At 29.1% G+C, this 25,713-nt stretch overlaps 1 protein-coding gene across 1 annotated transcript; it reads left to right on the forward strand.

Annotated features, from left to right (window-relative positions):
- Positions 1–434: 434 nt before the first annotated feature.
- Positions 435–24,751, forward strand: LOC129907735 (protein Wnt-1). The gene is made up of 5 exons (XM_055984080.1): positions 435–580; positions 7,892–8,154; positions 18,093–18,394; positions 22,269–22,735; positions 24,225–24,751. Exons 1-5 carry the CDS (start codon positions 471–473, stop codon positions 24,529–24,531), a joined length of 1,449 nt encoding a protein of 482 aa, XP_055840055.1. The 5' UTR covers positions 435–470; the 3' UTR covers positions 24,532–24,751.
- The last annotated feature ends 962 nt before the right edge of the window (positions 24,752–25,713 follow it).

Here is a 25,713-nt window from a genome sequence, read left to right on the forward strand (position 1 = left end):
CTTTAGATTGATTCTGAGTGTGTATTGTGCTTGTTTTCTTATTGCTATTATAACAGTTGATCACGTTTTTTTTTTGGTCTGGATCTTGGTGTCGTTTTTTTTTTTAAACAAAAAAGGTTGTTGTTTTGATATAATTTTCATACCTTCCTTTTTTTACCTGTGTCGTGCGAAATAATTAAAAGTGAAACACTATACAGACCAACCCACACTTTTTCAAATTGAGTGTTAATTGATCGTGAAATTGATTAATGTTGCATTGATCGTGTTTTGTTGTTTATTTTTTTTTTGACTTCGTTGTTTTTTGATTAAAAGTGAGAGATAGAAAAAAAACCTGTGTTAATTAAAATTAAATAGAAATCTGTTAAACATTATTTTTATTCTCACAACTCTTTTTTTTTTTAACGAGAGTGTGATTAAAAAATTTTATTGTGTTCGGTAGCGCGTAAAGGACTTTCTAATAAAAGAAAATCATGGATTTGTCAATATTATATTTTATATGCTTATTTGCATTATCATCAAGTTCATCATCGGACACAGAAAATAAATCAAAACCAGGAAGAGGTCGAGGATCAATGTGGTGGTATGTTAATGATTTGTGATTTTTTTTGGGGATATTTAATAGGGATTAGTAACTATTAAATGGGTTGAAAACATGTTTTGTTGAACAAACATGGTAAATAAAGGAACTTACATGAACATGTTTATTCGTTTAATCATAATTTAAGGAAAATTAAAGTAGCTTAGTAGATATTACTATTAAACACTTTTACTTTGGTAACGTTTTCTTTCTTGTAATACAAGATCAATTGAATTGGAAGCTGGTTTCCATTTTTCTTATTAGAGTCATGTAAAGTACCAGTTTGTATGGCTGATACCTAATAGGTAAATAGTTTCAATTTTTAGACTTAGCTTGATTTAAGCTTGAAAGGGACACTTTTTGTCATTTTTAAATAAAAGTTAAAATCGAGTTAACTCAAAAATAAGCTATTTCTAAACGAAATAAATATTTTTTCATAACGCATTTTTTCTAGCTTGTTAAGCTGTTTCGCATGTTAAGTGTTGGTGGAAATTACTATGTAACTCTTAGGTCCATTTTCTTCACTCGGAGTTGAACAAAACTTGAGAATTTTTATATTAAAAATTCTCAAGTTATGTTCAACTCCGAGTGAAGAAAATGGACCTTAGCTTACTTACTTGTAGCTTTTAATGTTAGGTGATTATATTGAAAAATGACAGTCTTGAATTTAGAAGTTGTTGAAAATATCAGGTTGCTTAAAACCTCTATATTTTCAAATGTTATTAATAAAATTGTATGCTTATTCAAAGTAGGCAGGTAATTTTTCTAAAACTTAGCTTTTTCGTTGATTTAGGAATATCTTCTTAGATTCCAATTAAAATTTAATTTAAAGAAGTTTCATAATATTTCAAACTTTGTTTATTCAATCGGCATAAGAAACTGAATTTTAAAAGGGGTTCACTTAATTCAATAAAATATAAATATTGTTATATTATTATAGTGCTCAAAAAGTATGTATTTTATAAGCTAAATATTATAAGTCTATAATAGCCGATAAATGCGTTAAAAATCGCTGCATTCCTCCCCTTAAACAATTCAACCGTGATACTCGTACTTCAAGGAATGCCCATCAGTGTACACTTGAGCCCAATTTCGGACGTACCGTCAAATACAGAGATTCTTTCTTTAGTCGCACTACGAGAATGTGGAATGCATTACCCTGCTCAGTTTTTCCCTCCCATTTTAATGTCCAGAACTTTAAAACTAATGTGCATCGGTTTCTCCTTATACATATTAAGGGCACCCAAAACCCCTTTAGTGCGCGCAGATTATAAAAAAAAAAAAAAAAAAACCAATCTTACAAAATTTTAATTAAAACTGAATGAACAGGCTCTTGAAACTTGTAAATTTTTGGTTGCAAACTAGGTATTTATCAGAACTATGTGAAATAAATAAAAATTAACTAAGAAATTAATACCTAGAGATTAGGGTGCTTCTTATATGGTCGAAAAAATTTTTTTTTCGATTTTTTAATGGGACACCCCTGCATTATGTTCTACCATATAAGCATAGTATATGGTATTTTTTTCCGATTTTAATATTAAAATGTAGGGGTCGCTACCATTCACTAAAGATTTAAGTAAAAAAAAAAAGATCAATTTCAACAATTTTTTTTGTTACAATACAAAGTACGCTAAAGACCCGATTTTTCAATCTTCTAATAAACAGTCACTTAACTGTCTGACGAATAAAGATATAAGCCCAAAAAGATCCGATAAAAACATTGAATTTTTCAATTAAAAAAAATCATTCAGTTAGCTATTCTACAGAATAACTAAAAAAAAATGTCAAATTCAAAAATATTCAAAATTAAACGTCATTTTTATTCGGCTGTATTTTTATCAAAATTTCTTTCAAAACAGCTAAAGATATAATATAAAGTACTTAATTCTGATTAAAAATTTTAAAATTTTCTGAGAAAAAAAATAAAATTTGGTGTATTTTTCAAAACTTTGAATTGTGGTAGCGACCCCTAGAACGTGTTTAAACTGGACTAAATTTTACCCAATTTATATTTAAGGCAGAAAGAACAAAATGAAAGGTTGTCCCATTAAAATTTCGAAAATTGATTTTTAAGAAGCACCCTACTAGAGATATATTTTTCACGAGTTTTTATTATAATGAGTATCTACAAGTAGAATTTATTGAAATTTCCTTTGAAATTAATATAAATTTAAGCAGTCCGAAACTTTTGGGTATACATATATGACTTCTAATATCTATTTTCTATAACAAAAGTTATCAATTTAAAAATTTTTGGAAAAAAAACTAAACTGACCAAAATTGTCTGCACCAACTCTATTTTTTGATTTTCAACGAAAAAGATGAAAACTCATTAAAAAGTCTCTTTTTTAGAATTTTTTGTTTGGATCGTTTTTAAGCATTAAATCGGGCATAATAAAATCAGTTTCGTATATTTTATGGCGGGACGTATTTTCAAATATCCCGTATTTATCCCATTTTTTTTTTTTTGCTAGGTTTAACATCGATCCTCCGCGGCTAGAAATTTTTCTTTTTAATTTGTGTTTTGTTTCAATGTTAAAATTCTATATTTATATTAGCTTTTTTTCTATTTGTTTTTTTTTTTCCACGAAACGCATACTGTTTTACGTCAAAAGATTATAGTTACCATAACGATTCACAAAAACAAATTAATTAAAAATCGACAAACCCCAAAAATCGACAGAGCCCCATTTTTTTACAAAGACTGCATTGTAATAACTGCGTTTCGTCAATATATAAAAATTCTGCTTATGGAGTTCAAATCGGACACATCGTTGAACACAATTTTTTATAAATATAAAATATCTAAATTTCGACGGACAAACTGGCTATTTAGATATAATTTTTGCACGAGGCGGATCTTAAAAATCTACCAACTATGGTTTCAAAAGTAGGTACTCCACATGACCTTTTTTCAATATTTTTCTCAAATTCTGAATTTTATAAAGTTTGTTTAATATTATACAAAAAATAAATTTATTTCATATATTTAATAAGCACACGGCACACCCTAATTCCTTCTAAAATTAGAACTATTTTTGCCTAATAAATTCATAAGTTAAAATAACATAATAAAGTCTTATCTTAGCCGACAAAAGTCAATTTTGACGGCATCACAAACAATACAAAAGTTCTCCTTTCATGAAATAACAATTAGAATATATAGATAAAATGTATTATTAACGAATATATTTCAGTAGAATAAATTATTGTTTATTATGACTTTAAAAAATATGTTTGTATATTCATCATCGTTATTCTTCAAATGAATAGAATGACATCACTAATATACGGTTTTTAAAATTAAAACCCACTTAAAAAATTGATAATATAGGTACCTTTCATTAATGCATTCTTGTTGTATTCCATTTAGTTTACAGATTCAAATAAATAAAAAGAAATTCAACCAAATACCTAATTAAAAATATGTACAATTTAACCCAAGACTATTTTATATCAATAGTTTTTGTTGGGTAAAATTCAACATCCTTAAAATATTGGCTATAACAAAGTTTAAATTTCTTTAAATAGAAAGAGATTCAATCTTAAAGCCAAAAACGTTTCTTCTCAGCAAAAAAAAAAAAAAAAACTCCAAAAATGCCTTGCTTTCTGCTCAAAAAAATCCAATAAAAGAAATCAGTGAATAAAAAAAATAACACCAACCCAAAAACCCTAACGAAACGAAAAATGACAAGCGTGTAAGTACGTGATACAATTCTTTATGATCATTTGGTGTGACAATTTCATTGCTCATCGCACTTTTTTACGCGAATTTTATATATGCGTGTATTTTTTTTTTTTCTCAAAAAAATTTATATCGAAAATGTTTACATTAAAAAAAAATCAAAAGTAACAAAAAAAATAACAACAACTAAAAATACCACAAACCAATTCAAAAAATTCCTTAAAACAAAACAAAAACAAACACCATGAAACAAAAAACAAAACAAAAAAAAAATGTCAAAGAAAAATACCTGTAAAACAAACTTAAACAACTTTAACGTTGTTCATACTCTTTTGTTGTTGTTGATTTTTGGTCATATAAAGAGATACCAAAAAAAGAAAAAAAAAACTAAAAGAAAAAAAATTAAGGACAAACAACAACAACAACAACAAAAACGAAAAGAAAAAAAATTGGTTCTCATCGCGTACTCGTAATGCATTTTGATGATCTCTCGCTTTTCTTGACGGAATTGAAGAAAACAAAAAAAAAAACTTAAAGGACATTTTTTATGTTTGTTTTTTTTTCTGTCTTTTATTTTTAAATGAAAAAAGAAACTCTCGCATCTGATGTGATAGGAGCATCCTTTTTTTGACAGGCTTGTATACTTTTGCGCGTGGTTGTATCTTTTGCACAAAATCAAACATCAACAAACAAAAAAAAAAAAAAACGAAGAAACGCTTGTCACATAGTTATGATTCGAATGCTCTCAACGTTTTACACTTTTAAAAAAGGACTCACGTATTCTCCAAGTCGCACAATCATAACCACTCTGAAGCTCTAAATCAAAGTCATTCACAGCATCTTGTTGTTTTTTTTTTTTTTTTTGGTATCATTTTTTGCAAACTCATAGAGAGTTCAGGTCATGTGCTCTTAGTAAACTATTAAATAAAAAGCCTGTAAGTCACAAGAAAAAAAAAGAGTACCAACAACAACACAAAACTAGCTACGTGTTGGAATTAGGTGTGTTCATATATTATGATATCTTGGATAGACAATCTCTTCTTTTGGTTTGGTTTTTGTTTTTTTTTTTTTTTTTCATTGAATAGACGACCAAGCGACAACCAACCGACCGACGTGCACAGATGCATCGTGTAGGTAATAATTTTGCATTCAATGAGTGGAACAGCAGAGAAGTTCACTATTACACACGATCGGCATAAACTTTTAAATCAAAGCAATCACGTAATACATATACGATACGATGTCGTTTGATAGAAGTTAACTGAAACTTCACGCAATATTAAAGATATGACAGGAGTTTCTTGTCATAAGAAGAAGCTAATTAAAGGGAAAATTGATTACATCGACTTGGTTTAAAACAGATCTAGGAATTCAATTGAGTCATAAATTAAAAGAAAATTCATTTAAGTGCAAAATCATGTACCTACCTAAGTTTTTTTTAGTTGTGTAATTTTTCATTCACGATTATAAAATTTTACTATTCAATGAAGCACATTTTTTTTTCTTGTTTAATTTTCATTAAACTGTGTTGACTCATTATAAAGTAGCAAACTTTGATTCAATCAAACAGAAGCTACAACTCGTGTAGACTAAGTGACGAGCTATATATAAATAATTACACTCTAATACGATACAACACTCACGCATCATAATATTTTTATTATTAGTTAGAGAGGTTCGTTTTCTTTATGGTTTATATATAAAACAGTATATTTTTACCCCCCATAGTCAATTATAATAAAATTGACATGAAATCAATGCAAAAATGTTTAATTTGCCACCATGAGGTGACACACATGTGTGACTGAATGGAATTACATTCTTTTTATTTCACTCTCTGTCATTAATTTAATTGGTAAAAAATGTTAATATATTCACATACAAACATGTTTATATAGTATATACTTCGACGCCATAGTTGTAAAAATGTTTACACAATTTAAACAGTTATAAGTAGAGGTATAAAGATAGGCACATAAATAAAAAAATAAAAAAATCAAACACGACGATCGATATGATTGCTTGTCGTTTTGATAATGAAAAGCAATTTAATATACAATATACAATGACACATGACTTGACTTGACGAGACGTATGTAATGACAAAAAGTGACAGTAGGTCAATTGATATTGTTTGTCTAATTTATTATATCTACTATTTATAGTGATGGAGATTTTTATTTGCTAAATAAAATATTGTTAGAAGGGAAATTTAATTTTAAAAAAACTGTCTGAACAATCAGTGTTTATTGGATGAGTTAACGGTACATAAAGCCGACGGGAATATTCGCAGACATTTATTTAAATTATAATTTCATATTGGCTTTCATTTAGCATTTCTTTCACATTTTTTCATGAAATTATTACAGAATTATAAAAGTATTTGTATGAAAACGAAAGAGCTGAGTTGCGAACTTTATTTTGACAATTTCATTTCTATTAGCACATGTGGCAGGTGTTGTTGTATAATTTAACTAAATATTACTATACATCAGCTTTTGAATGTTGTGAGGAGAAAAAGGGGGGAGGAGAGAGGGGGCATATAGTAACTGTTCTCTCTTTTGGTTTTTAAGAGCTCAAAGATTGAAAAGGACATTTATTATTTTTAACGTGGTAGATTAATGTAAATAAATAAAAAAAGTTAAAGTCTACTATTTCTATATAATTTTAGTAATATAATAATTGTGCATTTTCAACGGAATTTGGGAAGAATTTTCTTGTATTTGCCTTCAAAAAAAAAAAATGTCTAGCTATAATTTGAGCTTAGTGTGTATTTATGGATTTATAAAGACTTTTATGTACAAGAGACTTAAAAAGCTTGATTCTACCAAATGAACTTTAGTAATCGTTTCAGTGGAAATATCAAGTAAATTGTTTTCGATGTCACTAAACAGGACGCCACTTTTCTTTCCAAGATCTGGTCATTATGTGAGCATTTGATCATAATCAGTTTTTTTTTTTAAAGCAGTTTTCACTGCAAAATGAAAACTTTCTGAAGAAAAACTTTTTTTATGTTGTCATTAACTTAAAAAAAATAATAAAACAAAAGAGTTGAGGTACGAACTTTTTTTTTATTATTTGAGTGCTTTTTTCGAGAAATACAGAAGTAATACAGAAGATTGATGGAAATTTATATATTCTCTTTTCTTATTTTGTTCATCCAACTTTGTGTCAAAAAAAATTTCCTATATTAATTTCTTCAAAAACAAAGTGTCAAGTGTTTATTCCTGACCAGATGATAGAAATCCTAAGAAAAAAATAGAATTTCCACACACTTGCTTGCAGAAATCACTTCAAAACCAAAAAATAAAAAAAAAAAAATCCCACCATATGTGTGGTATGTGGAAATATTTTCTCGATCTTGTTTGTTTGTTTTCTTTTTTTTTTCCTACACTCTTCCCTGAGAATATTCTTGTCAACGTGTGTGCAAAAAAAAAGAAAAACCTTAACAGATTGCATAAACAATTCATCTTTTCATAACCATATAAGCGTGAAGATGCTAATCAAAAAACCCAATATTATATCCTCTCTGTCTATTATTATATCCTAGTTATATGTTTACAATTTTTATATACATACATTTTTTCAATACACATTGTATTTATGTTATTTTTTTTTTCTTATAGGGGTATTGCAAAAGTAGGAGAACCAAATAATATATCACCATTGAATTCTGGTATGTTATATGTGGATCCAGCATTTCATGCAAGATTACGTCGCAAACAACGACGTTTGGTACGTGAAAATCCTGGTGTATTTGCTGCATTAGTAAAAGGTGCAAATTTAGCAATATCCGAATGTCAACATCAGTTTAGAAATCGTCGATGGAATTGTTCGACAACGAATTTTTTAAGAGGCAAAAATTTATTTGGAAAAATTGTCGATCGAGGTAAGTTTATACTTTTTTTACAATTTTGTTTGTATTGCATTACATAATGATACGGAAATAGATTGTATCATTTTTTCTGTTGATGTCCTTTTTTTTATTAGAATGCATTTTTTTTTCTGAAATTTGAATGAAGAAATAAATTATTGTTGAAGTTTCAGGTGCAAATTTCGATCTTAAAATGAGATAAACCACAACTTTAACCTTTGTTTGAAATAGTTTGGTCCTTCTTGACACATACAAAATAAATAAGATCTGTTTTTAAACTTAAAAAAATTCAGTAAAATAATTAAAATTTAGTGTTAAGTTCTTTATATTTAAAAAAAAATATTAAAATATTTCGTAGGCAATCGAATAGAAAACCATTTATCACAAGTTAATTAATACATTTTTCGATAGTTTTTCATCTCGATCCTCTACAAAAGCATATTTGAACTTCAACATCTTTGTTTCCACATTTTAAACTATCCCAAAATCAAAGCAATCCAAAAAAACAAAAGAGACGTAGAAACTTTTTTATTTTTTTAATGTCAACATCACAACATCACTTAAGAACTAATTAAGGATTATAAAATTCCAACACAATTAAGGTAATTCCAAGCCATACCAACATTCTCTCTCTGGGAACTGCTTAAAACACTTGAATTTGTGGTCAATCTATCAATAAATGGACTCATCTTGGGAATATTGATTCCAAACAAAAGAGCTGAAGTACGAACTTTTGTTTGTTTTCTAGTTTTCTTTGAAATACGAATGAAAAATATCTTCAAAATGATGAATCAGAAATTCCAATGATTTACCAAAAACTAGAAAATTAAAAAAAAAAAAACAAATTGGAATCTTGTGGCTAAAAATTGTATAACTATTTACTGAAATTTTTTTTTAGGTGTTGACTTTCAGAATGGTCCAATTTATTTTTTCCCACATTCTTATCTAACTAAATCACTGCCCTCAAATGAATTCAATCCAATAATCGACTCATCATTAAAAAATCATAATTTCAAACAAAAGAGTTGACGTGCGAACTTTTTTTTTTCTTTTCACGTGAATTTTGTATTGTTTTTTAGATACAAAACTAAAATTTCATGAATGAATATATTTTATGCTCTGTCATGGATTTAAAAAGTCTATATACACAGTTTCTTAAGAAAATACCAACAAAAAATATCCATTTAATTCGATGAGTCAATAAAATTTGATTGACAGACAGAAAGGTTAAACACTTACCTTTTCGATAAATATAATTAATTAAGGTATTAAATCAATCACAAAAATTATATAAAATCCAACTAAGTGAATATCTTGATTTTGTATAACGAAGAAAAGAAGAAGAAAAAAAATTAAATTCTATTTGATGAAACTTAATTGACTGTTATCAGAAGTTATTGAAACCAATTTTAGATAAAAACGAAAAAAAATCTTAATCCCAAAGAAAAACCCTTTTTAATTCAGGAGCTATCTTTATATCCATAAAATACATTATAAAGACATAGAACACAATGCAAATGAGAAACGCACCGGTTCGTCGTCGTCGTCTTCGCTACCTAAAAATCCACTTCCATCACTTGTGTCTTCCTGGTAGTCTTTCCACTCAGAGATGAAAACCGAAAAAAAACAACAACAACATTGAAGTAAAAAAAAAAGAAAAAAAATATAGATAGTATATTGAACTGGAAAACGCCAGGGCACGCACATCACAACTTCAACAACAACAACAATAACAAAAAAAAAAAAAAACAATAATAACAACGGACATTGTGAAACATATCAAATTACTATCACGGCATTGATATACTCGCTCTTGTATACACAAACATAATTATATTGAAATAAAATAAATACACACTGCGATGCGATGGTCAAGTCAAGAGTCACCAGTCAAAGTCTCAACCCCGGCACAACACACAGAGACTGATCAATGACCTTCGAGGCATCAATATTGTGCCTCCAGATTGGCCGCATCGATGCGATAAGACGTTAAAGACCATTAAGGATGAAAGCAATATCACAGCAAATGGTTGGAAGTGATTAATGTTTCAACTAACTCACAGGGACATTTTTAGATCGTGTTATTGTGGTGTATATATATTTTTTTTCTGTGCCGTGATTGTGATTTAATCCTTCTCTATATTAAACCAAACCAACGCATTCTTGTGATTTTTAATTTGTTCATATTGCGCCATAAAAAAAAAATAATATTTGTATTTATATGTTGGCAAGAAGTGCGTTCAAGGATTTATTTATTACCAAGCCAACTTATACATATCTGTATCTAAAGTTGAGAGGGACATATGCAAACCAGGAATTCATTGAACCCTTTTTGTTTTTATTATTTTTTTTTTCGTTTTGGTTGTTATTGTTTTTGTTGTCTTCATTCATTCACATGCCGTATCTTCTGGAATAAAAAAAAGGTTTACCTAAAACAAAAATAACAACAAGAAAAAATTTTTTTATATGATGATGAAGATGGTACAATTTTGATTAACTCAAGAGCGTGTGCGCGCTTGTATATATCCGTATATAGTTTCATTTTGGTTTGGTTCTTTTTTTTTTTTTTATATTTTTTAGTTCCCAAGTTGTGCACCCCTATGGAGATCGACAACAGTATCTGTCGCCAGGTTTTGAAGATAAAAGGGCACCCCACGTGTGCGCACGTTTACAACTTATTTTCAACCTTATTCTTTTTTTTTTAAGGATTTCAATTTTTTTTTATTTTTTTGGTTTGTATAAGGTATAAAGAACGAAGAGCTGAAGTATTTTTTAATATATTTTCTGTGCCCTAAAGGATAAATCGTGGTATTTCTGAGTTGAAAATATGTCATGCTATTTAGTATAGTTAAATGAGGTTAATTATTTTAGAATTGCCATTGGTGACATATACAAAAGATATTATGTTTCTTGTAAGGATTAATTTTGTATAATAGGGATATTAATTATGCAAGATTAATTGGTTTGACTAGGATGGAAAGAATGTTTGGTATAGGTTTAAAGTGGGAATGAGTTAATATTTGGGAAGAAGACTGAATCATGAAAAAAGCTATTGAATTTCCGGTGGATATAATGGTTGAGTATTACATCTTTTAATAGTTTTTCAGTTTAAAACTCAAAATGATTCAAAATTTAAAAAGATTTGTCAAAATTAATCAAAATCTCATATTTCTTATATTAGTAAAATCAGAATGTTTTAGAGATTTGATATTAGAATGTGGGCTTAGGAAGTTATTACATAGTTTCTGCTGTGATTTACCAGTTTTTTCTGATATTTAACAATTTTTTTTTTATATTTACTTGTTTTGTCTGCGATTTCGTCTGCGATTTACTAGTTTCTGGTACGATTCACCAGTTTCGGTAGTGATTTACCAATTTTTTTTTCTACGACTTTTAACTTTCAAAAACAATTTACTAGAATGAACTGTGATTTCTCACTTTCCGCTGGGATGGAACAGCTGAATTAACTTATTTCGTCTGCGATTTCAGCTGCGATTTTGCAGGTTTTGAAACGATTGATCAGTTTTTGCAGTGGTTGACCATTTTTTCTGCTATTTAAATATTTTGGCAGCAATTTACAAAGTATTAGCTGATTTTTTTTACGATGAAATAGCTTTGTCTGCGATTTGCTAGATTCGCCTGCGATTTTGTTTGCGATTAACCAGTTTCGGCAGTGATTTACCATTATTTTTAGCGATTTAACACTTTCTGCTGCGATTAAACAGCTTTGGATGCGATTTATGCCTACGATTTTGGCTGGAACTATCAGTTTTTGGTAGATACGATTAACCAAAATCGCCAGAGATTTACCAGTTTTAGCCAGTTTACCAGATTCGGGCAGCGATTTACAACTTCAGCTGCGATTTACCAGTTTTGGTTGCGATTCACCAGTTTCGGTAGCAATTTTTCAGTTTCCGAAATAACTCCGAGAAATCGGAATTGGTATCGGCAGCTATTTACCAAGTTTACCAGATTCAGGCTGCGATTTACCAGTTTTGGTTGCGATTCACCAGTTTCGGTAGCTATTTTTCAGTTTCCGAAATAACTCCGAGAAATCGGAACAGATATTAGCAGCGATTTACCAAGTTTACCAGTTTAAGGCTACGGTTTATAATTTTGGCTGCGATTTACCAGTTTTGGTTGCGATTCACCCGTTTTGGCAGTAAAATGTAATTTTAGAGTTTCTGAAATACCCCCAGATGGGAATGCAGTAACCCGTTATTTATTTTATCGTAATCATTTACTTTCACCAAAAAAGAAATTATCTCCCATTCGGTAGAATCTGCTGAAAATCGAAAAGCAACTTATCACAAAGTTTTCCTACCTGAAAATCCACATTCAAACCGTCCTCAGCGACTAAAAAATCTTTGCGAAAAAAGATCGTTAAATCATTATCACATTCGGTGGCTAAAAGTCTCATCATTTATCCTCAAAACTCAAAAAGATGCAAATTCCATTTTTCCTGAAGTCTTATTATTCACTTTCAAACATTTTCCTTACAATTCTTTTCACTTCCATAATGAACTCCTAAGTATCTCGTAATTGTTTTGAAAAAAAAAAACAACAAAAATAAATTTCCAAAAACCGCAATCTCTATACTTATGTGTGTATTTTATCAATCTGTCAAAACCCATACAATATATCTTTCTCCTACATTCATCTTATTCAATTTCAAAAAAAAAAAAAAAAAATGAAACCTTTCGAACAAAAACATATTCATTAAGATCCTAAACGAATCACAAATTATTCACACCTCTAGGCGTGAAAAATTAACACTGCCCATACGATAATATCGCATAATGTAAACCACATGAAGACTTATTTATTATTGTAGGAGGTAGTAGAGAGGTAGTCAGTTTTTGGTACGTTCTATTATCAAGTCAACAAAAAAATTTTGACAGACAGGTTTATTATTATGTCGACTCGAAACGATGACAGATCAATTATTATTGTTCAATTCTTTTTTTTTTTTACCAAAAAAAAGGAATAACTCAATTAACCCGAAAATATCCAGTTAAGTAGGTACACAAATTGTACAACCTATACGAAAAGATAGATAATTTCAAACAATAAAACGAAACACCCTGCTGGGTCAAATTTACTGTATCTTCATGTACAATTGTTCTATATCCCAGGTTTGTGCTACTTATTGGCCGAAAAGTAGCAAACTCATAGGTCTACCTACTTTTTCTATTTATTTTTTGTTTTTCTTCAAATAAAGTAAAAACTAGTATCCTGCTGGCCCTGTTTTTCTGTTTTCTGCAAAAGGAATTTTCTTCTGTCTCTCTTTTCGATTTCCTATATTTCCATGGAAGACAATTTTGCACGCTTGGTTTATGATAATTTGTCTCAGTAGATTTTTTCACCTTAGCATGGTTATTTTTCTAATTGGTAATACCTTTTGCTTCTCTCTACTTGGCAAATTAGACATGGAATTAAAGATAGATTGCGCATGCACAGCTTGGGTAAGGTCTAAAGAGGTTCATCTTGGAATTTGTGTGTCTTTTCTTGTTGTAAAAGAAGAGAACAGATTTCCATTGGTGTCATCTGTAGGAGAATAGATGAGGAATTTTCATGCTTTAACTTGGGAACAAAGTGTTGTTCTTTTTCTTCGACTTAGACCCTCTCCTAGACCCACCAGACAGATTGGGCATGTCTTGAGTCTTATTTTTTTGTGTTGTGTTGTAAAAGTGCCATAATTGACATGTTTGCCTTTTTTTTTGCAGCACAGGGTTAGGTCATCAGTACTTTATCATTTCATACACAAACTGACAATGCTTTAAGATGATGTGCCAAAAAGGACACAAAAAAAAAGAAGAAATCCAAAAATTCCTTCTCTCTCATCTGTGTGACGAATATAATATATTACGCTGTAACGGATGATGGGTGAAATTCTTGTGCAGAGATTTATTTCGGACAATTACCTCTGATCCTTAACCAAAAATCTTTCGTCATTATTATCGTCATCATGATGGGTGAAGTTAAGATTTGAAGGATCCGTGTGTGTGACAAAAGAATGAAAGGGATAATCATAAGGACCCTATACGATCATGGGCCATTGAAATTGGATCGGTCTTTTGTCCTTTATTAAATGGTTGTTGGTTGTTTTTTTTCGCAAAAAAAATATACAAGAATATCCTTTGTTAATCCTTTTTGAGGGATCACAATGGACATTTTTTTATATCGTCGTCCTCCAAAAAGACTCACTCTCGTTTTATTGTGTTTCTCAATTAAATTCCCATGATATACTTAATAATGACGACGCGGGTGCTTTAAATATATAGATGATTATGACATTTTAAAGAAGAAGAAAATAAAAAGACTATAATTACAGACAATTGCACCCTGTTACGCCCAATTCACAATCTATAAGTTTATAATAAAGATGATTCACAATGGCAGGCGGATATCCGTTTAAAGTGAAATTGAACCAACCTTCTTCTTCGTTATATAATTATGTACTCTTTAAGTAATTTGATACGAATTTCAGAAGAACGCACACCCACTGTTATGGTATTTTGTATAGGGTTGCCAAACTGTAAAAATTCTGTGATATTATTTTAATCTAAATTAATAATGATTTTGGGAAAAACTTTAAAATTTAACATTAAAAGTTAAACATTTCGAAATTCCTTAAAAATTGCCCGAAAAAAATCAAACTAGAAATCCTTTCACTGTTATGGTATTTTTGAATAGGGTTTCCAACGAATACAAATTCTGTGATATATTTTCAATATTAATTAATAATGTTTTTTAGAAAATTTGTAAAATTTAATATTAAAAGTTAAACATTTCGAAATGCTTAGAAACTTCCCGAAAATAGTCAAATACATTTTCTGGAAATCCTTTTACTGTTATGTTATTTTGAATAGGATTGCCAACGAACAAAAATTCTGTTATATTTTTTCAATCTAAATTAATAATGCTTTTGAGAAAAATTGGTAAATTTAATGTTGAAAGTTAAACATTTCGAAATGCTAGAAAACTGCCCGAAAAAAATCAAATAAATTCTCTAGAAATAATTCTGATTGGGTAACCATTAGTATTTTGAATTTCTTTCATCATTAGCGCAGTTGTGAATTCCTCGTAATGATTAGAAATATCGGTAAGAATGATGTGGCGCAAGCGGAAGAAGTTTATAATAGCCTTTCCAGGGAGCTCGAATTCGTATAAAAAACCAAAACAGATGATTATAGAGAAACCCAAACCTGAAGGAATTTATATTACACACTTCTATTTGTTTTCATATGCGCGTTTTCTCCAAGAAATACCTATATGATTGTGCGCAACCAACAAGTTGTTAAATATTTGTAAATATCTTTTCATTTTTTTGAGGGCGTGTTATCAGTGAAAATCTCTCTATTTGTTTCTAGTTTTTTTTTTTGTATTTTGCGATGGAATTTTTCCCATGATATTTCTTTATACAAAATTTAAGTGGAGCAATAAAAATAAAAAATAAAAAAAAACAACAAATATTCAAACAATATTGGTTGGGGATTTCCATATAAAAATGCGCGCACATTGTACAAAGACATGGTGCACCTCTATTGTAAACATTAAAATTCATTTTAAATTAACAATTTGTTCTTTACTTTTTTTTTAATAGTCTCTGAGAATTTCCTAGATTTTTTTTCTTCATTTTTTGTGTATAATCTTGGCGTTTTAAAGGTTTGGCATTTTTTTTATAGCCCGGAATGGTGATGGTAATTGTGGTTTATATTTTTTTATGTTGTTGTTTGTAAATGATGATGACAGTTCATTTGTCAGCAAGTCTTCACATGAAATAAGGAAATTAAAAAAGTAAGAATTTTTGTTTGTCTTTTTGTGATTTGTGAGGTTATTTTTTTTTTAATGTTTTGTGTGTGTGTGTTTTTTTTATGTTTTAATGATTGATATCTGTCAAATTGACATTTGTAGTAAAAATATTTTAGAAATTAACACGTTTTAAGAGTTAAGAAAGAGTTTGGGGATAATTGTTGTTTTTATTTCTTCATGAGTCTTCATGAGGAAGGTACTTTTAGGTTTAACATTTAAAAACGAGAAATAATTGAGTCAAGACTTAATTTAGTGATTAAGACTCTTTGATACAAATTTCATACTTTTAAAACTTGGTTCTTAGAAATAAATACTTAAGTTATTTGTCACAAATATATAGAAGAGAATTTATTCTGAGAAATTTCATACTGAATTGATTTGAAAAAAAAAAAACAAAAAACGTATTTTTTGCCGTTTTCAACGTGGAATTATTTCAAAAACTTAATTTTTTAGAAAACTTTCAACTTTGAATTCAGATTCAGAACACCAAAAACCTTCGAAAAAGTGTAGTTTGACAAAGAATTGATGCCATTTCATTAAATATATCGTTAAAGTTGCCAAAAACGTCTTTTTTGCCGTTTCCAACGCACAATATTAAAAAAACGTGAATTGTTAGAAAAATGTCCACTTGGGATTCGGATTAGAAACACCAAAAACCTTTGAAAACGTGTACTTTATATGCTGTTTCAAGGAACTCGGTTATCAGTGGATTTTGTCTTTCTTGGTTATTGCCAAAAAAACGTACTTTCGACTTCGGGTTCAGAAGACCGAAAACCTCTTAACAAATGTAGTTTGGGACCTGGTGCAAAGAATTCGGTAATCAGTAATACTTCTCATAAAATGACCTTGTCAACATCGTAAGCATTCTAATTACAAAAACACAACAATTACTAGCTTCTATTTAAAAGTTGTTCAAAATTTTAATAGCCAACAATTTATCATTCAACTCAACACACAATCATCCCAAGTGATATAAAACAACGACGTTGGTGGCTTAAATATACACTCAAAAATCTACAATCAAATAAGAAGAAAATATTAAATAAGATTGAGTGAAAAAAAAAAAATGGTTACATCTTGTAAAGAGGGTGTCAAACTGTCTACTATATTTGGCGCATTAAAAAAAAAATTATTCCAAGATGTGTGTTGTGATCGGCTTAAGTTGTAATTCACTTTTTTTTTCGTTCATAATTTTGTATATATCTTGTGGAAAAGATCATCATATTATATTGAATTCTCTAGAGTTCCTCTTGATATAATGATCTCTGTGATGCACACAGAAAAACAAACAGAGAGAATGAATCTTATAAAATATTGTTGTAGGTTATGGATGGAAATGGAATACGATGTTCATCTATTTTTTTTTTTTTTAAACTTTTGTTTCACAATTAATTTTTTTGTTTTTCTTCTTTCTTCTGTGTTTTTTGTTTTAATCATATATTCAACATCTCATTTCAAGTGTAAACCATGCGTATGAAATTATTATATAAAGCTGCGTGTGTGGCATGTGGTCTAGTTTAAGTGTTTTCCATAGCTTTTTTCATTCCACTCTCGTTGAAGAAAAAAAAAAACAAAAATAAAAAAAAAGGTTGTATAATGTCAGATCAAGGAGATAACATCATCTTCTCGCACTTAGGAATGTTTGATTTGATTTCTTCAGCTTTTTAATAGACAAAGAAAAGTTATAGTCTAGTTTTGTAGGGTTTAGAATTATGTTTTTCTTAAATCATAATAAGTTGCAAAACAGTTTCAAAACGGTTGCGTATTAGTTTTAGATCAATTGCGAGCTAGGAAATATTGCGTTATCTAAAATTTTAGAACTGTAGCTTTAGAATCTCTGAAAAAAATTGAACTTTAGAAAAACGACTTTTTTGCCGTTTCTGACATATAATATTTCAAAAACCTGACATTTTAGAGCATTTTTAATTTCTGATTCAAATTCATTGCACAAAAACCTTTTCAAAAAGTGTTGTCTGGTCTCTCTATCTAAGAATTCGGTTATCAGTTCACTTTCTCATTTTCCCTTAGAACATTCTTTTATTAAACTTAACTTCTTGGCCTATACATTTTTAACTACATAGTGTATTTTTTTTTTCAATTTTTATAATTTTTATTTTATTTTTTTTTTCTATTTCTAGGATGTCGTGAGACAGGATTCATTTATGCTATTACAAGTGCAGCTGTAACACATGCAATTGCTAGAGCATGCAGCGAAGGATCTATTGAATCGTGCACCTGCGACTACAGTCACCAATCACGATCACCTCAAGCAAATCATCAAGCTGGTGCTGTGGCCGGTGTACGCGATTGGGAATGGGGTGGTTGTTCGGATAATATTGGTTTTGGATTTAAATTTTCACGGGAATTCGTTGATGCTGGCGAACGTGGTAGAAATTTGAGAGAAAAAATGAATTTGCATAATAATGAAGCGGGAAGAGCTGTAAGTATAGAAATCAAATTTATTACATTAATTTTTTTTTTTTTGGTTGGCAATTTTTCAAACACAAAAATAATAGAATAGTTATGGGAAAAAGGTCCATGGGATATAAGATTATTTTGATTGAATTTTTTGGAGATTTTTGCTAAGGTGACGTTGTCGATAGTATTTTTTTCTGAATTTTGGAAGAAGGGAATTAATATTAATTTTAATTGGTGAACAACAAATCATCATTTTGTTAGAAAATTTCATCAACACCTTACAAAATCAGGATGAGAGATCGGTAAAATATTTTAGAGCTTCTGGGTTTTTACTTGTAAGAACATTCTTAGTTTCTTTTTTTTGTGGTCATTATACTTATTTGAAAGAAAATTTAACTATCTTTAAAAATTTACTTAAATAAAATTTTCGAAATCGAATTAGTTTTTAAGTAAAACCAATCACAAAAAAACTAGAATTCTAAATGCTAAAAATACTTAAAAATATAACATTCCTATCCATTTTATAAACATTTTATCATGATAAAAACGCAACAACTGTCTGTGGAACTTCGAATTTAAATTTTTCAAATTCGTCGAAAAAAAATATTTCAGACCTTCTTGCCTTTTTTTTGGTAAAAACATTCTCGTTTTGACTTTATTTTCGGTGTTCCTTATATTCATTTGAAAGAGAATTTAATTTCCTATAAAAAGTTACTTAAACAAAATTTTCGAAATCGACTTAGTTTTCGAGTAAAAGCAATCTAAAAATATCAAAAGGCATTCTTCGTTAAGACTTAACTACAATTTTTGCAAAAATACAAAGTAAAAATATTTTTATCGGTTTTTGGGAAGGTTACAGACTTCGAACACCAGCAGTTAACTTCTTCTCCCCTTCCCCTTCACCCCCTTCTAGATAATCGAGTGAAAATCGATCATAATTTTTCATTTATCGCTCGACATATTTTATTAAAAAAAATCTATGTATATCAATACAAATATCTTTAAAAAAAAGACTCATACTTGGTATTGGTATGTACCAATAATTCTATACTATATATATAAAGCTGCAAGTCATTAATAACACAATTTTCATAACAACAAAACAACGTGTGTGGCTCTCTTGCAATCCATTGATCTTACCACCATTTCAATCGATATCGTTATAGCCGCAACTTTCTCGTAAACTACAATAACGAACCGCACTTACAGCAGGATACATTATCTCTCTCTCTTCTCTCCCACCAAAAAGCCAATCTTTTAATACCACATGCTGTGTTGGTATAACTAACTTACAACAAAAACAACAACTTACCACCATAGTTGCTTCTCTTCTTACTCATAACTAAAAACTTCATACATTCGATACAATTTTTTTTTTTGTACTTTTTTTTTTGTTAAGTAAAGTACTAGAGTATTTGCAATTTTATCTCCAACCAACGAAACAGCCTTAAATCTTCAATTGCACTTTTATAGAAGTTTCGTACCTAGCCTATACCTCTTCAAGATAGATAGATAAATGTGTAAGGTATAGAAAAGTGTGTATAGAAGTTCGAACTTAATGTGTGTCTTGTAAATGCAACTGAAACATTCGCCTCTTGAATGAATCTCTCTCTCTATATCTTGGTTTTTAGTTTTCAATTTTTTTTTTTTAATTTTGTTGCTGACGTTTTTTTTTGAAGTTGAGTATCTAAGATACATGTCTATGGCAATTGGTATAATACTGGGTTATAATAATACAAAGATACACACTATACACTTCAGCCGGCTGCCGCAAATGCACATTACTATAGTCTTAATGCAATGGTCAGCCAGCAGCCATCAGCAGCTTGTGAAGAAAAAAAAAGTTCGTGTTCATAGTTAAGCTCTATACTTACTACCATCAGGGAATTTATATTACAAAAACAAAACAAACAAAAAAAAAACTTGTATAGGTACCAAAGAGAACTACTGTGTGTTGAGGTCTATACGCGATGCCATAACACATTCTTTAGTTTAAATTTTTTGTTGTGTTTGAGTTTGACAATGGCTGAAACAATTAGATTGTAATGCTTATGGTTTCCACTTGAAATATTGAGGATTTTGATAGTTTTATATTTTTGAAGCGAAAAAAAAAAATGAGAAAATTTTTAGACCTTCAAGCTTTTTCTTCTGTGGACAAAGCTTGTTTTGTTTTTTCTCGTTTATCATTATATTCATTTGATAGAAAATTGAATTTCCTATAGGAAGTTGCTTAAGCAAAATTTTCAAAATCGGCTTACTTTTCGAGTAAAACCGATCTCAAGTTATTAAAATTTTAAAAGGCAGATTTTTATGATATAAAATATTTTTGAAAGCTGAATTTTTGTTAGTTTTATGAACTACTATCAGTGGAACTTTGAATTTTCAGTTTTCAATTTCAACCATAAAAATATTTTAGACCTTAGGCTTTTCTAGCTAAAGGATGTAACCCATTGTGTTTTTTCTCATTTGTGATTCTATTCATTTGATGGAAATTTTGATTTTCTAAAAAATGCATCTTAAGCAAAGTTTTCGAAATCATCTTAGTTTTTGAGTAAAATCAATCAAGAGAAATCACTTTTAAAAAATAGATATAATCTCAATAAAAAATAAATAAAAATGTTTCAGAGCTTTAGGCTTTTTTTGGTAAAAAACAACTTAGTTTTGGCTTTTTTTTCGATGGTCATTATATTCATTTGAAAGAAAACTTAATTTTCTATAAAAAGTTGCTTAAATATAATTTTCGAGATTCACTTAGTTTTCGAGTAAAACCAATCAGAAAAAAGTTTTCGAGTGAAACCAATTACAAAAAAATCTGAATTTTAAAAGATTTTGTATTCACTTTACAAAACTGTATCATAATACAAACCCAAAAACTGTAAGTGAAACATTGATTTTCAATTTTCTTATTTTTCAAAAAAAAAAAATTTCAGACCTTGCTGCCTTTTTTTGGTAAAAACATCTTCCTTTTGACTTTTTTTTCCGGTGGTCATTATATTCATTTGAAAGAAAATCTAATTTTCTATAAAAAGTTACTTGAAACATTAACCTTAATTTGTATTCACTTTATAAACCTGTATGATGATGATATTAGCCCAACAGTGTCAGTCAGTGGTACTTTGAGGTTCGATTTTCCAATTTCGGTCGAGAAAATATTTCAGACCTTTCTCCCTTTTTTGGTAAAAACATCTTCGTTTTGACTTTTTTTCCGGTGGTCATTATATTCATTTGAAAGAAAATTTAATTTCCTATAAAAAGTTACTTGTTTTAAATTTTCGAAATCGACTTAGTTTTCGAGTAAAACCAATCTCAAAAAACATAAGGAATTCTTTTTTATTTTTTTTAAATTCTTGTTAACTTGTTTTAATTAACATGGTTGATTTTTTTCTGCTCCATTTGCATAGTGAAGTTAACACATTAGGATACAACAAATTTATATTAACATATATATCGTTTGTATGTAGTTTTTAATGGACGTAGGAGATTAAATTGTATCTATGGGATAAATTAGTACCTAGTCATGTATTGCGAACATCGCGTTCGCTCATCATCGTCCTTTTTGTTGCGCTGCTGCGCATGAAATGCTTGCTTGCGTGTGCAGCTTACATTCTTATTTTGTATTCTTGTTTTGACGTTAAATTGATCGTGTTCGATGATAGACCACCGCGCACGAGTAGGCGTATAATAATAAAAAAAAAAGAGTGAGTGAGTTGGATCGGGATCCTGGCATTAAGCTATAAAAATGTTTATAACTCGTTTATTGTTTTTTTTTTTTTTGTTTGATTAAATTGTTAACCGATTTTTTTTTTAATCCTCTTAACCAATTCAATTTTCTTCTTCATCTATCTTATTGACCTTCATCATACTAACTTTTTTTTTGTTTGTTATTTTCATTGCAGCATGTTCAATCGGAAATGCGACAAGAATGCAAATGCCATGGAATGTCTGGCTCATGTACGGTTAAGACATGTTGGATGCGTTTGGCTAACTTCCGTGTAATTGGCGATATTTTAAAGGATCGTTTCGATGGTGCATCACGTGTTATGCTTAGTAATAGCTTACGCAGCAGTAATAGCAATAGCAACAATGCACCTGGTACATTAAATGGCGGCGGCATTGGCGGTATTGGTAGTTCTTCTTCGAATGGTGCCGTAAATAGTGGTAGCAGCTTAAGTAATTCTATGGTCATTGGTGGTGGTGGTGGTGTAAATGCAGTTAGTAATAGTGCGAATGCTTTGCACAGCATCAATGTGGATAATTTGGAGAATTCATTGAAACATCATCCGAATAACTTACCGCCAAGTGGTAATAGCATATCAAGGAATTCGGTTAAATCGAGAAATCGTTTGAATAAAAAAAATAATAGGTAAGTTTTAAGATTGGTTTGATTGTTTTTGTTTAATGTTTGAAGAAGTTTTTGAGCTCAAATATGAGAGGAAATCGGGGTATAATTCATGCAGTGCTGTTAGCTGAGTTTGTTCAGAGGTTTACAGAAGGTCCTTTACAATTTGTTGACTTAAGTCTGTGGATATCGTTAAGGGGTCTTTTCCTCAACGAACGAAACCAATGACTCCAAAACTTAAGGCTGATTGGGCTTTATAAAACACTGTTTCAGAACTATGTTAGTCACTATAAAATTACTTTTTCAAAACTTAGGAAGTAGTGTCCGAACTGCAAAATTGAACAGTACAATTAGTTAAAGATAAGTTGCAAAACATTTTATATTAAAGTGCAAATAAGTTCATAGAGTTATTTTAAAATCATAAGAGTTGCAAAACGGTTGGAAGCTAGTTTTTAGTCAGTTGCTGTATAACATTACATCAAATTCTTATGTTTGTTTAAGATTTCAAGGGTTTGTCACTATCAGGAGGGTAAAAACACACAAACAAGAGTTGCAACTCGATTGCAAGCTAGTTTCAGTTTGGTTGCTAGGAAATATTGCAAGATCTTCTAGTTCTAATATTTTTTTTTTTTTAATTTCAAGGCTATACGAACAGGAAAAATAAAACCGATTTGCACACTACACTATTTAGTAAATATCAGCTGCGAATAAATTTTAAACTAGTTGCAAAATAGTTTTTGTAGTATTTTCATTCAGTTCTGAGAAATTAATACTCTAAATTTTCATTCTTTTTTATGTCGATTTGATCACAAAATTCCATTAGAATAGACATACCTACAAGCAAAAGTTGCAAATCAGTCGCAAGCTAGTTCCAGATTTGTTGCTAGTAATTCAAAATCTTTCAGTCTGAGTTTTTTTTAAGCTCCCACATATAAGAAAGAACTCGTTAAAAATGAGAAAAATCGATCGCAAATATAGTTTAACATCAGTTGCGAATTAATTTCAAATCAGTTGCAAACTAGTTTTAGAATTGTCATCCAGTTCTTCTCTTGCTGTCTTTGGTATTGACTTGTTCGCAAAATCGGACCAGAAGAGGCATACAGACAAAAGTTGCAAATCGGTTGCAAGCTGGTTTCCTATCTTTATCTGGCTAATATTGCACTAACGACCAATTCATCAGCTTTGTTTACAGCTACTTGATTTCAAAGACTTAAGGTAGCTGGTTTTCAATCGATTGCAAACAAAGTTGAAATAAGATTGCTCAAAAGTTTCAAATCGGTTGCAAATCAGGTTTAATTAGATTTTCATTTAGTTCTGAAATGTTAAAAGTCGAAATTCTCTTTATATTTGAGATCGGGTCAGTTGACAGACAGACAGAAACCGATCAATGCATTCTACAATGTTTTCAATTTTCCAATTTGAGCTCAAACAACAGTTTTTTTTTCTTTTCTAAAAAAAAATAAATAGAAATAACCAACTAATTGTTATTTTTTTTTTTTTTTTCTCTCTCCAGATACCACTTCCAGCTGAAACCACACAATCCAGAACATAAGCCACCCGGCACAAAGGATTTAGTTTACTTGGAACCATCGCCAAGTTTCTGCGAACGCAATCCTCGAATGGGCATCCAAGGGACACATGGGCGCCAATGTAATGACACATCAATTGGTGTCGATGGCTGTGATTTGATGTGTTGCGGTAGAGGATATCTTAAGCATGAAGTAGTTGTCATCGAACGTTGTGCGTGCACATTCCATTGGTGTTGTGAAGTCAAGTGTAAACAGTGTATGATGAAAAAAACGATATACACGTGTTTATAGGTTTCTTTATGTGCTCTCATGGCGATATTTTTTTTCCTTTATTATTTTTGTTTTTTTTTTTTTATTGTTTCTTTATTTGCTGCTTTGTACAGCAAAAAAATGTAAGCAATCATTATATAAATGTATATGTATCTCTCTCTCGCCAGTGTTAGGATTTTTTTTGTTGTTATTTTTTTGTCATTTAAAAAATTGCACAAAATTTATTGCGCCCCAATGCCCCTCCTGCTTATTATTTTTTTTATCGAAAAAACTGAGCAAATACCATTCAAGTATTCTATTATTTTTTTTTTGTTTCTTAAAAATAATTTTGTATTACTATAAATATTAAGTATTTATTTAATTTTATTTAAAAAATATTTTTTTTTTGTGTTTTGCAATTTGAAGAGAAACAAAAAATAGATATACACCACGACACTTAATGCCCAATAATTCTGATTGACTTGCTGCTTAGCATTTAAAAAAAAAATTAAGAATTGTTGTCTTTAAAATATTTATTTATATATATAATTAGGATTAATAAATAATTAAATTTGTAAAAATTAATTTAAATAGTAGATAGATATCCTTTTTCAGTATTAAAAAAAATAAATAAATAAAAAACATAAAATTTTTTGCCCCAGTTGTTAGTATTTAAAAATGTCTAAATTGTAATTAAAAATAACAAAATATTATATAAAAAAATATTTATTGTTATATAATAATGAAAAATAAAAACAAAAAAAAAAAAAATAAAACTACTAAAATTATGATGAACGAGCTTCACAAAGACTGAAATAATTACGTTTTTTTTTTAAATATAAAGTTTATGGAAGGAGCATTTTTTTTTTTTGTTTTGGTAATGAATTATAAATTATTTTTGTTTTGTATATATTTATTGATCTTTATTTTATTTTTTGTAAACATCAACAAATTTTGCTAGTGATTAAAATGTTAAATTAAAAAAATAAAAATAGAATAGAAATTATTTAAAGAAAAAAAAAAAAAAAATTAAAAATTGTAAAGAGTTGAATAATATTTATTTGTATTAGATAAATTAAGGAAAATTATTATTAATTAATTTTTTGTTTTAATTTTATTTGTATAAAAGAAATGAGTATTTTTTTTGCAATTTTTCTGTTTGTTTTTCTATATAATAGTAGTTAAACTTGAAAGCATTATTGTAAATGTCAATGTAAAATGAGT

The sequence above is a fragment of the Episyrphus balteatus genome, chromosome 1 (genome assembly GCF_945859705.1).
Source record: "Episyrphus balteatus chromosome 1, idEpiBalt1.1, whole genome shotgun sequence".
NCBI classification, from domain to species: Eukaryota; Metazoa; Arthropoda; class Insecta; order Diptera; family Syrphidae; genus Episyrphus; species Episyrphus balteatus.